The sequence below is a fragment of the Lissotriton helveticus genome, chromosome 2_1 (genome assembly GCF_964261635.1).
Source record: "Lissotriton helveticus chromosome 2_1, aLisHel1.1, whole genome shotgun sequence".
Classification (NCBI taxonomy): domain Eukaryota; kingdom Metazoa; phylum Chordata; class Amphibia; order Caudata; family Salamandridae; genus Lissotriton; species Lissotriton helveticus.
The window spans coordinates 923,480,319-923,494,223 of record NC_136059.1 but is presented as its reverse complement, the minus strand read 5'-3'; the positions used below and the strand labels follow the sequence as shown (position 1 = coordinate 923,494,223).

Genomic DNA, 13,905 nt, shown 5'->3' with positions numbered 1-13,905 from the left:
TAAGGAAAGAATGGTTTCCTATCTAGAAATTTGCGATTAAGGTACCTTGTGGGTTTGTTTGCAGAAGGGCAATTGCGAACTGCTATAAAAGTAGGTAGGGATGCCTCTGGGAATTTTCACCCCTTTTTATTAGGGATGATCCAGGAGTCATCCCTACCCACTACATGGCGCAAGGCATAAATGTGTCACCCCAACACACCATTCTCTGGGCACTTTTTTTTGGACCTGTAAAATAACAGAAAGAGGACTGCACTTTTTGTTTGAGACCAGTGAGGAGACCTGAACACATGTACCCTGGTCAAAACTAAGTAACTCCAATGGTCATTTGGCTGACCTCATGTGTGGCTATACGGAGAAAACCAACTGAAAGAGACCTTTTTCTTGAAGTGTCGAGTTGCCCAGTAGCAACTGGACCTGGATTGGTCCCTGCTGCTGGCTCTGCTTGACACCCTGCGAGTCAGTAAGTGCCCCCCTTGACATCCTGAGGGCCTTAGAAGTGTACTGTTGTGGTTCTTCAGGAACCAGAAGAACTTTTGGAAACTTTTGAAACATTCTCCTCAAGAGGTTCAGAAGGAGCGGCTGGAAAAAGTATCCAACTGGCAGTTCCAGAGCATCATATTAGATTTCAGCTTCATACTGATCCGTGGTTCCTACACTTTGGAAAAAAATTAATAAGTCCCATTCTGCATTGGGTTTTAGAAAAATTTCAGTGAGAAATCTCCAAACATTATTTAATTTGAGATGCATACTGATGCATATTCCAATTATAGTTTTACAAAAGTCAATGCTCACTGTGCTGTTTTGCATGGAAAATCTTGCAATTGTCTAGTACATGTACTAGCTGGTACTCAGTAAATCTGCAGGCTTAAATTGCCATGGCTTTGCAATGTCTGCTCATCTGATCATATTTTGGTCCACCTCAAGTATATGTTAGACAAGCTTAGGCTGTCCTGTTTTCAGTGGCTTTTTTGGATTCCAGTGACATTTTATCAGTGTTTTCCAAACCCTTTAAACCCTCTGCGTATTCATCTGCCTATCCACCCAAAACAGAAAAAGACTGTGTTTCTTTTTTGTACATGTATTTAATTTAAAGGAGAGGTATTACAGGGTATTTGGGGGTCTATTCTCAGCCCGGGAAATGGGACCGCCTGCTAAGGGTGTGGCGGTCCCTTATGGGCAATTAAGATGCGCCCGCCACACTGGCGGGCGCATCCCGCATTTTTTGCATTGCGGCGGGCGGTGCTGTCAGCAGCACCGGCTGCAATTCAAAAAAGGCATTTGTGAATGTGCATGCACAACGTGGCAGGCATTGCGCGGTGCCTGCCACGTCGTCCATGCAAATGCAGGGGTGTACCATAGGTACCCCCCATGTGCCCCCCAACCCCCAACATCCTGGGGCCCCGCAACAGGCCCCCAACTCAGGAATCCGTATGCCTTTCCGTGGCGGCAATGCCTCCATGGAAAGGCTGCTTCGCGCTGCCATCGTCATATGGCTGGCTGTGTCTTGCAGACACCGCCACCATATGCAACCCTTTTCTGCCCAGTCGAAGAGGCGGAAAAGCGACGGATGGTCTTTCCGTCTGCCGCGGTCCCACCGCCATCATAATATGGCTGTGGAAATGGGAGGCGGTGGGGGATGATGTAGCGCGGATCACCAACGCCATGCGGGCGGTCGCGATCCGCCCTACATCATAATAGACCCCATGGTGTCTTCCCAATGGCATTGTGTCCAATGGTCTTATGATTGACTGTGTTAAGCTTACAAAGTATGTGTATTGCACTTACACTCACAAATCATTGCTCTCTCTCACATCTCATTATCTCTCACACTCACTTTGACTGGTCTCTTTCTGGTTCACGTGACTAATAATAGATAAAAAATGTGGGAGTGGTGTATTCAAATTTTTTAATAAACAAATTCCTGGACACTGTTTGGGGGGTGGTCAATCATATACTCCTTACTGAATATTATGACATTGTACGAGTGGAAAATCCCACCAACAGCATAGAACCTTGTCAAAATGTTAAAGTGGTAAATTACAACAGATTAATTTGGAGCCCTACAGTCTAAGGCACCTGTAACTTAATGCCTTAAGCATGCTTACCACTGCTTATTTGCACTGTTTAAATTTAGATTTCAGTGGTATTTTTTCTGTGTTTTCCAAACCTTGCCACTGCTTTTCTGTACTATTTGCCTTACTGCATTATGGTTGTGCTGCTCTTATGTGGACATTCATAACTGCCAAATGTCCCTTTGGCAAATGTCTCACTTTAAGTAAGTCCTGACTATTTAACAGATATCACCTTGTATTCTGGGTGCTGTTAACATTGCAGCTATGGGCTGAAAAACTCCAGCAGTAAAGGGACATTGGGAAAAGGCCAGTATTAACTGAAGGTATGAAACATAACAACGGGACAGCTCAAAGCTGTGACTTTTGTTGGTATATGCAAAGTCTTGTGTGATATTTTTAACCACTATCCCACGTACATGGCAACAGCACTCATTTTACAGGTACCTATCACTGTATTACACCCTATATTGAATGTTAAAGCCTGAGTGTTTGGCAGTTGAACTGCTTTCAATACTGACTTTTTAAAAATGGGGGTGATATGTTTTACCTATTCTGTGACTGTAGATAGGTGTGATAGTATATGTTGGCCATGAATTATTATGAACTGGCCATTTCATCAATAAGTGCAGGAATTAAAGATTGACAAAAGATGTTTTTAAAATTATATTTGGAGATTCTCTGAAGTGCATAAATATGTAAATCAGACACAAAACAAGCTTCTAAACCCTGCACCTTTAATTGAAGCACACAAAACCAGAGGAAACAAAAGGAAGACGAAAACATATTGGAGTGACATCCCTAAATAACACAATTTGAATAGTGTAATCCTAGACATGTCTTTAATGCTGCTAACTTCTTTAACAAAGCTGCATTGTGTTTGCCTCTTCATGAAGACATACCCATGGCTCATTCTCTTTCACTTTCCAATCTTTGAATGGCATTTTAGTTTCTGGTTGTGCAGGTGTTATCAGTGTTTATATGTTTACTCTGATGAGGGCTGTTTACCTTTGAGTGGGGTTTAACCGCTTCCATGCGTCGGACGGCCCCCGGCCATCTGACGTCACAGTAGGCGTGTGCGGAGGACGGCCCCGGCCGTCCGAACCGCGAACGCGTCAAATTTTTCAGTACCGCAGGGGAATTCTGGCCGCAGCAAAGCGGTTAATCATTTGGCATAGTTTTAAACCCAAACTGTAGTCTGGGAAAGCTCTATATTCTCTACAAATCAGTGTTCAGGAATCTTTTTTGAATATTTGTATTGAGTTCCGTAGAGCTATTTGTCTCCATCTCATTGTAAAACGGAGCCAGTACTTGTGTTTTACACTAGTGCTGGCAACTTTCTCGATGGATGATTTCTCCTGTTAGTCTGAAGGAACCACAGAAGACAGTTAACAAGAACTGTACCAAAAGTATGCCAGGACTATGGCAATAATGTCTCCACCAAGGTCTCATAGAAACTCATATATAGTTTGCAAAAGCTGTGAAATCAGGTAGACAGATTATACCTGAATTTGTCAACATGTGAACATGTCAATATATATTTTAAGTGCTATATTTCCTCAGAGTGGATGTGAGGCTCAACGTCAAAATCCTCTGAATCACCCATATGTCTGACTGGTGTATAAGTCCAGGATACCTTCAAAAACCTACACCACATCAGCCCCTAACAACAGAGCAAATGTAATAACCCAATGATTGCAATAACAGATTAAACATAGAGGAGATTATTAATTTACCATGAAGGGTATTCTTTCTAGTAAAACCAATCTATTGATGGTTATTCGATAGGTTACGGTGGAAGTTGAGGTTCACACTTCTCCCTTAAGGGACCATTGTTAAATATTAGACAATTCATTATCGGCTATCCTGTTTTAGGTATTATTGTCCCTCTTGAGTGCGGTGATCAGTCACCTGAATAAAATTATAGTTATTGCAGAGGTTTGCAAAATTAATGTTGTTTAGTGTTGCTGGTGTTTCAGAACATTCACTTCACAAACTGTTAGACTATAATTGTACATGCTCGCCATTAGCTCAAGTCATAAAGAAACGTTGACTTCATGTTTTTGTTTTTAAAGCAGTATATTTATAATTGCAGAAACAAAGTTGAAGTAATCAACATTACAGAATTCATTAAATCAAATCCAGTTTGGCGGGGTGTGGAGTAAAAAATACGCTTGAATTTTTTTCCGCTATGAAATATATTTGAACTGGTAAGTCTGACCTGACATATTAAAGCTAGACCGTGAATTATGATTATTCTGCTGAATGGCGCTGATGAGGGCAGTAAGGAATCCTCACAGAAGCACTTCTAATGAGTCCGCTTTTCATTGAGATCATCACCTGAGGCCGGTCAGAGTTTACAAGTCGCAAGGTAAGATTTGTTTTCTGGGAATTACATATTCAGAGGCGGCCGGCCACAACCCTAGCCCATCAAGTTGTCTACCACGGCAAATTCAGCATAATGGATTACGCGGTTGGGCATGATTTGCTGCACTTACCGTGTTTGTTTAAAAGCCGTGACTTCTTGCAGTGGTAAGCGAGTTCCTGCTCGCAGTGCTCTGCATGGATAATTGTGGCCTGCAGCTGATCTGGGTTGGCGCTGTATTTGAAAGACACTGTGTGCGGGTGGTAACGATTGGAGCCTTTCACCCTGACCAGGTCGCTGTTGTTGTGCTGCATGATTGTCCATGAGGTATCTAGCAGATGGCATGGAAAAATACAAAACTGAAAGTCAGCCTACGTGAAGAGGAGAGCAGAGCAAGGCTAAGGAAATTCACATTGAAAAAGAGGCTGCATATGCTTTTTCTATTTTTCAAAACTAGCGTCTGCAAAATACATAGAGGGAGCACATCATGTAAGAACAATGTTTATTTCGATTTTGTTTTTGCTAGTGATGACACATTTATAAAACTTGGCATCCTACCAGGCCGACAAGCAAACAAAAACAGACTCCATATAGACAGACACAGAAAGAGGCATAATATAAATAATGGAGTTTTCCATCAGAGGAGCATATTTTTTTTATTGATGTTAAATAACCCAGAGACACCTGTGGACAGAAAGAGAAACATATATCTTCCATCACATGCATAGAATCCAATAGACTTCCTGGCCAATCACGTCTTTTCTTGACACCCCTTCAATGTGTTCTTCTGATTTAGTGAAGCAATCATAATGCTCTTGCTCATCGGTGCTTGTTTCAGACTCTAAATTCATTCAAGCTTTTGCCTTCCCAAATATCATCAGACCCATAGCACAAAACTTGTGTTTTGTGTGGCCTAATCCGCAGTAATGACACTAGAATAAAAATGGACTGGCCCAGGATTCGAATACGTGTTACACAATAGAGCAATATGTTAATGCGTTTGCGGTGCACCTTGATTCCTGGTGTTATTCTATTCCGAAAAGTGTTTGCAGAAATTAGGGACCTATGTGGCATCTTAAAGCAAGAACACTTGTTAAAGATGGATAGAATTTTAGAGGAGGGAGGTTGTTGCACTAAAAAGGGAAGATTCCATTACACGACCAAAAACTTGTGGGCATAATAAAGGGATGTAAACTTAACTTATAATTGGTATTAAAGTTTTGCCTAGAACAAGGTATATCAGGTGTTTTAATTACAGTAACTTCGGTAAAAGCAGAATAAAAACTAAATACAAAATCACAGTAGAGTTGAAGATTGTTCCGCAATAAAAAAAATATGGGGAAAGAAGGGCAAATGGTACATTGTAATGCTCAGTGAATCAACAACATTTGTCAAAAAAGCTTCTAAGATAAATGCAACTTTACAGGTGGCTTCCTCTAAGCCGCTATACACGTCGGGCTAAATTTGAGGCACATGCTCAATCCTAAAATAAGTTTGGATAAAAACACTTATGTTAATTAGATGGATGTTCATGGCACTACTAAATACTCACGGACAGATCCATGCACCACTACAGTAATATAAGAGATTCCATGTAACAAAATACCTATCTGTAGCCTTTAATATATAATAAAAACAATCCACCCTTAAATGCCTACTGACTTTGGCATATGCTTTTTATAATACGTATGTCAGACTTACTGCATTTATTGTAATATTTTATACTAAATAGATCATTCACTTGCAATCATAACCAACTCAGTTCTGCTATACTGCTTATAAGTTTTGCAATTAGCCAAAAAGTGCAATACAAGCAGTCTTTTTAGTAGAAGCACATACATTTAAGCCAATCAAAGTCTGTACTGAGAGGAACCAACATGTGGGTGAAGTCTAAGCTCTCTCAGTAGTACTCTGAAAGCTCTTTTTAGTTGATCACATAAGGTCATCGAACAATACAGCTGCACTACAAAGCAAGATCAGAAAATCCATGTAGATTACTGCAGCCCCCTGCATTCAATATTGCTCTCAAACACGCAACTGCACACTGAAATCTAAAGTTAAATATTGAAAGGGTGTGCTGGGACTAGAAAACAGCAATACATTTCTCATATCTGTCCCATCTCTGCTCCTGCCAGAGAAAAACAAAATCTGTAAATGATGTACTTATTTAAGACACTTTAACAGCATTACATTGTCCTGTCGTCCCTCAGAAAGGTCAAGGAAGCCATACTGCTGCTTGTGCAGGAAGCTGGATAAACAGGATAATCACAGGTGCTAAAGGGGAAACACTTTTTTCATGAAAGCCCACAACTTCTGCCCTATCAAAACATGTACTCCTGTACATCAACATGTGGGCGTAGCTGTAGGAGCTGTTGTACTCCTAAAAGCTCTTTTTTAGGTTCATCACATAATATCTGGTGTCAGGTGCATGGTCAAACCAGACCTATAAATGAGTTGCAGTGAAACATCAAAAACAGACTACCTAATTTTCAATGTTGACTTATATGGTTTTAAGAGTGGAATAGTCATATTGGTCAGAAAGCATACTCACCTTTTCAGTGATATGCATACACAGATAGGAAGCATTACTATTTAATGTTTGCAAAACATAAATATCAGTTGAGAAAAAATGTACTACTAGAGCTAAGGGTTTTTGTTGTATAGTCAAAGTAAAACAAACATCAGCTATATCATTTTATAGGCCTATTTAACTTAGGAGCTACAAATGAATTTTGCGCAAACCTATTAGAAATATGGTAAGAATCACATGTAACTGATGAAGGATTAACCAAAAACATTTAAGTAATGCAGCTCTCTACACTTAAAGACACTGAGACAGAAGAATTCATAACAAGAAGACCCACCCCCAACAGGGCTAACAAAAAAACTTGGCCTGTTAAAAAAATCTATTTCATATTTTAATCAGAAAAGGTTCTAGAGTTTAAAGAAAGTCAGTGTACCAGTGGCCCTAAGCAAACTTAACTGACACTATCATGAGAAGAGCTTGATTCAACTGTTCAAATTGATGCTTTAACATGGTTTTAGAAACTGCAAGACTAAAAAGTAGATTTAGTGACTATTGATGAACAAATATAGTTTTTTTTGTTTTTGTTTGCTTTAATTATAAACGCAAATCTGGATGAATCTTTAAAATAAATGCTGAGTGACAGAACTGCAACATAGAGTACTTTTCTACCGGATCTATAGTTATATTCATTCATTTGAAACTTTATTTCGGTTTGTTTATGAACCATAAAAGTACAACAGAAGAAAAATACATTTGAAACAATAAGCTAATGCAAAAGTTACATCTCATTTCATATATACAATCAATAGGTTAATATATGGTTTATGGAGTAACAATTAAAATACTAAGAAAATAATTTATGTATGCACAAATTAAAAAAATTTAGAACACAATGGAAGCCCAGGTTTTCCTGAGACAAGTTGTCTAACTACAATCAGGGTACCTTGTTGCTACCGAATCATTCTCCGTCTAGTTAACCACATGGAAAACAAAAATTTAGCAATAGCTGTAACTATTAATGCATTAGAGTCTGATTTTAAAATTCTAAAAAACTCTAAGTTGTTCCTAACTCCTAAATTCACACATAGCTGTATAATCCATTTCTTTCTGCTAGCGGAATAAGCAGGACAGAACAAAATCACGTGCATTAGGGACTCATTTGGATCCTCACAACCTGGGCAAGGGCGGACTGGACCATATAGATATATATCACATTTATGGGAAAACTCAGTTCAGTTTTGTGGCTAATTCATTGGTAATTCCAATTATAAAATGCTTTCTTTAAAAAACAATTGCTTTTTTGAAGGAGTATTTTTTCGTGGATGATTAATTCATATTTGTGGCAAATTCTATCCGTTTATTCAAGAAAATATAATTTATTTAATTTATATAATTTATTTGTAAAATGCATTTTTGGGAGAACTTATAAGTTTTGAAGGATACATTTTGTTCTTAGACGGTAAATTTATTTTTAGTTGATTTATCTTGAAATTAAAATGTATGTCTTAAAGATCTTACATGCTAAATTATAGAATTCGGGGTCTCTAGTTGGCACAGGTAGGTACTTGTGACAAATAGGGACCCTGGCCTCTTGTCAGGGTTAGGGGTATACACTCTTTAGATAACCCCTGCTCACCCCCTTGGTAGCTTGGCACGAGCAGACAGGCTTATCAAAGGCAATGTGTAAAGTATTTGTACCAACACTCACAGTAACACAGTGAAAACACCACAAATGAACTCTACACCAGTTTAGAAAAATAAAAGTATTTAATCTAAACTAAACAAGACCAAAATGACAAAAATCCAAAATACACAGTTCAAGGACATGATTTTAAAAAAAGTACGGTTGCGATAAAACAATCAACAGTTGCGTCACTTTTTAGCCAACTGTTAGACCTGGCACCATTGGCGTGGGTCTCCCTCCCATATTTGCTGTTGCCTAATGTATTGTTGCTGTTGTTAGATGCTTTGGGCACTGTGCCACTGCTGTCCAGTGCCACAGTGCAAGTATTCCCTATTGTGAATTGATGTATTAATCAGTGGTTCCATGTTTGGCTATTTGATTTACTTGTCAGACCCTAGTACAGTGCACTGAGTGTGCCCAGGGCATGTAAATCCAAATGTGGCCGGTGGGCTTGCAGCACTGGTTGTGCCACCCACAGAACCAGCCTTGTAAAAGGTGTCCAAGGTCTGCCACTGCAGAGCCTGCGTGCAGTCTGGTACTTTCATGCTGACTGTGCAGGTGCACCCACGTGTCAGTCCCTAAACCTTCCCTTCATATCAGACACCCCTATGGTAGGCCCAAGGGCAGGGTGCATTGTAAGTATACAGTAGGACAAGACCTGATGTGTGTGGCATGTCCAAATAGTGAATTACAGCCATTTTCGTTTTTCACTATTGCAAGGCTATCTGTTCTCCGTAGACCAGAATGGGCGGTTAGAAATGTTACATTTTATAATCCTAACTGACTCAGAGAACATGGTAGAAATTCAAGTTTAGTATGGCTGAACTCAGAATAATATAATACATCATTTAGTCAAGTTGGTTTTAATATTCTGTTTTGAAAATACCACTTTTAGTAGGTATTTTCTTGCCTAACCTTTCAAGCCTTCCTCTGCTAGGTTGTGTATTCCTTTGTCTGGTTTTGTGAGTGACAGGGATGGGGGATTCCAAGAGACAGGATGAGTCAGTCCAGTGGTAGAGAGCTCTGCATCTAGATGGGAGGAAGGAGTTGCACCTGGACCTTGAATAGGACTGTGCCTGCCTTCCACAATGCTGGCTCCACCTCCTGTGGGGCGTCTGATGTTTCTGCCTGCACTGTGAAAGGAAAGGAGAAGTCTGGTAAACAGAGTGCTTCAGAACTGGTTTGGACTGGGCAAAGGCCCCTCTCCCTTAATAGAACAACGGATTTTGGGGTATAAATATTGGGATCCTGATCCCATAAAATAAGATCACTTTGGACTACAAGAAGATACCTTTGCTGAGGAGAGGAACTTGAAGAAACTGAGGAGAGACTATCCCTAAGCCTGAAGTGCTGCTTGGGGGATTGGCCTGCAGTGGTTACCTGACTGCCAAAGAAAGGAGAACAAACTTTGTGTGCTTTACTTTCAACTTGTGAAGGATCTACAAGGGCTTGGAACAGAGCTTGCCTCCTGCTGAAGTCTCAGGGACAACAGACTTCACTAACCAGCCTCCTAAAAGTCTTCCTGGAGTGCCTGCAGCTGTGCTGGACTTTGTGGGGAATTTGTGTGTTGCAAGGAGCTTGAAGCGCGACTCAAGATCAAGAAGTGTGTCGCAGAACCGCCGCTGCCGCTTCACAACACGAAGCGACCCGCATCATCGGAGAAGAGAATCGATGTCGCCATAGACACCGACGCATCACCTGGAAGCGCGTCGCAGGAGAGAAGGACCGACATCGCTGCAGACGCCGCCGCATCTCTTAGAAACGTGACGGAGGGCCTGTAGCAGCTCATCACCGGAGAAGAGAATCGACGTCGCCGCAGACGCCGCCGCATCACCGGGAAGAGTGTCGCAGGGCCTGTCGCGGCTTGCATCGTTGTGGAAGCAACTTGCATCACCAGTAGAGAGGATCGACCTCGCCCCAGATGCTGCCGCATCGCTGGGAATCTTGTCGCAGGGCCATCACGGCTCGCATCTTAAAAAGTATCTCGCATCGCCAGAGAAGAGGACCAACGTCGCAGCAGATGCCGCCGCATCACCGGGAAGCGTGTCGCACCAAGGAAAGAGCGTCATCTTTATTTCTTTGCACCTGAACTTCACTGCATTTCCATCGCTGCAACATTGCTTGTTGTGGAAGCGCAACGCCTCGTAAGGTACATTGACGCAAAGTGTTCCATCTTAAGAATTGAACTGAACTAAGCTAAATCTACCATCTTAAAGTAACAATATTGTGTATTTTTGTAGTTTATGGTCTAGTGGTAACTCTACATAAAGTATATTATTTTTATATAAAACCTGTGTGGTGTTCATTTGTAGTGGTGTCTCTTGGTTACTGTATGTGGTCACACATGCTTTACACACTGCCTCTGAGATAAGCCTGTCTGCTCATGCCAAGCTACCAAGCGGGTGAGCAGGGGTTATTTTAGGAGTGTAATCCTCTTATCCTGACTAGAGGCAAGGGTCCCTATTTGTCATAAGTACCTACCTGTGCCAACTAGAGTCCCCCAAATCTAACATTGGTGGTCAGCGGTGAGGATTCTGGACTTGCATTTGTGACTCATGAACAGTGATTGGTGAACACTACTTAGTGAGTGCAGACCTAACACAACCACATACTTTTTGGTAGATTCCTTTTTGGGACTTTCTATTTTTTATGCCAAATTCAACTACCATGCAGAAAGCAGCATCCATAGCATCTGTTGATCTGGAATGGGAAGAGGAAAGGCTAGAATGTTACACAGTTAGCCAGCTCAAGCATTTCTGCAGAAGATTCAAAGTTTCTACCACTGGTATCTTCAGGAAGGAGGACATGCAAAGGGCGCTGAGAGCCTGGTTTGAAGCTAGGAATTCCCCTGAGGAAGGGGCCGAGAATGTAGATGAACTGCTGCCAGGGCTATTGGGTCCAGGGAGGCAGAAAGTAGTCTCCCCAGCAGGTAGTAGTATTTCTGCCAGATGACTGTCTCTAGAAGAGCTGGAGAACAGGAAAGAGAGCAGGATGCATGAAATGGAGCTGAACAAGCTCAAGTTAAGTGGGCAGTTGGAATTTGAAATGCAAACTAGAAAGTTAGCCATAGAGGAAAAGAAAATGCAGTTTGAACATGAAAAAGTTTTGAGGGAGTTAGAATTGAAGGCCATGAGCTTAGAGATTACTTCCTCTGGTGGCAGCGCACCGTCGGTTCCTGTGGAAGCTAGGGTGTATATTCCCAAAGATGTGGTGTAAGAGTTTTACAAGAATGATGATATTGGGCTGTGGTTCAGAGCCTATGAGGTAGCCATGTCTTCCCACCGGGTCCCTGAGAGAGATTGTGGAGCGGGGTTGTGGGGAAGATTCCTTAGTGAGGGGCGGGACACACTGTTAGACTTGCCGTCTGAAGTCCACAATTCATACAGCCACATGAAGGATGCCTTAATGTCTAGGTATGGTTTGAACCCTGAACTCTATAGGCAGAGGTTCATGTCTTATAAGAAGATAGAGAACAGTACCTGGGTTGAATATGTCACTTTCTTTTGCAAAGCACTGGATGGTTGGGTAAAGTGCAACAAAGTTAATGATTTTCAAGTTCTCTTTGATTTGATTGCATGTGAGCACTTGTCTAATAATTGTTTTCCTGAGCTGCGCCAGCACCTGATTGATAGCAAGCTGACTAACCCTAGGAAGCTTGCTGAGGTGGCGGACCGCTGGGTGAGCACCCGGGTCCAAAGTTGTCACATGGGAGACTCAGCCAAAGGTGGGCAGGGTCCCCAGCAGAAGAGTGGGGGGGACAAGGGTAAACAGAAGGAGTTCCGCAAAGGTTCCCAAAGTAGTCCCCCAGGGAATCAAGGGAAGGGTTCTCAGCCTCTCCTTGAGAGAAAGCAAGGGGCCCGACAGGTTGTCCTGTTCCCCAGGGGCCCCTGAAATGTTACGACCTGGGTCATAAGGCGAATGATACCAGGTGCCGCCCATTTGTTAAAACGGCACCCACTGGTTCTCCACCCCGGCAGATGGCTAGTGTAGCCTTGGGGGAGGAGATTGATGTCCAAGGTGGGTGGGGTCCCACACAGATGACCCTTGTCTCTTTAGGAGACTGTGAGATGGTCTCAGAAACTCAGCTGCCTAGGAACACTAAGAAATATGGGCAGTAGATGACCATCAATGGCCAAAAGGTGGAGCCAGTGTGACAGCTGTCAGGTGTCACCTGGTGTCTCAAGAGCAGATTTTCCCGCATGCATTCTGCCGAGTTGTTGCCTCCGACAACACAGAGAGCCATTGTCCCATGGCTCAGGTTCCCTTTGAGTGGAGGTGTCTCTGGTACTCTTCAGGTAGCTGTGAGGCCCTCCATGCTTTTTGACTGTTTGTTGGGGAATGATTTGGAGAGCTCCACTTGGGAGAAGGTAGAGAAGAGTACTCACCTGAAAATGGTGGGTCTACCTGACTGGGCGTGCGTGCCCACCCGGTCAATGGCAGCCAGTAAGGGTGCTCAAGAGGACCTGGAGCCTGAGAGGGAGGCCTAGGAACCTGCCTTAGAGAGAAGTGGCAGGGGGCACAGGAAACCGGACTCCGAAATTCCCACGGCCCAGGAGGAGGTAGACCCTGAGGGGGATGTTACCTTTTACCATCTAACTATGCCTAACGTTGCAGAGGCGCAGATAACCCCAATCCCCTACCTGCACCCCTATGATGTGCACTGAATATGTAACACAGAGCACAAATCACTATGGCGCATGGAGAGGGTGGGAGGCAACCAAAAATAGGAGAACAACTGGACTGCGGTTGAAAACAAAAAGGGCTTTTGCTGTCAGATGACTCAATTCGATACAATATTCCACATTTGGAAAGGTACCAGTTAATGGTGTTGATGGTAAATAGGCAGAAACTCTATGCAGGAATGCAGGTGTTCCTCTTTCCAAAACAAGAGCAAGTCGAAGTCTTCTTCCATCCAATGCCAATAAGTCGAAATGCCCAGCCTCCAAAGAAAACAATATACAATAGGGGAAAAAAGTCCTTAGACATAAAAAAAAACCTTCGTCATGCCGAACTGTTTATAGGATAAGACTCTCCACAAATACCAATGATCAGTGGCCACAGACAAAACAAAAAGGAAATGAAGGCTCTCACTAAGCTCCGACGAGCTGTTCGGAAAAGCACCCGAAACACACACAAGGAAATGGAGTGGTTGCAGCAATACAGGAAATGCTGTACCTTAGAATACGCAGCCGCGTATTCTTCAATGATTCTACCGTGGTTCGGAAGGACAACAAACAGGGCACCCGAGAGACTGCACAGG

General features: G+C 42.4%; 1 protein-coding gene across 1 annotated transcript in view; it reads right to left on the bottom strand.

Moving 5' to 3' along the window:
* The window catches only part of CNTNAP4 (contactin associated protein family member 4), a 1,902,933-nt gene that overhangs the window by 368,491 nt on the left and 1,520,537 nt on the right, over positions 1-13,905 (bottom strand). The window contains exon 13 of the mRNA XM_078675664.1: positions 4,568-4,765. Coding sequence (XP_078531790.1) covers positions 4,568-4,765 — 198 coding nt within the window. The remainder of the gene's footprint in view (positions 1-4,567; positions 4,766-13,905) is intronic.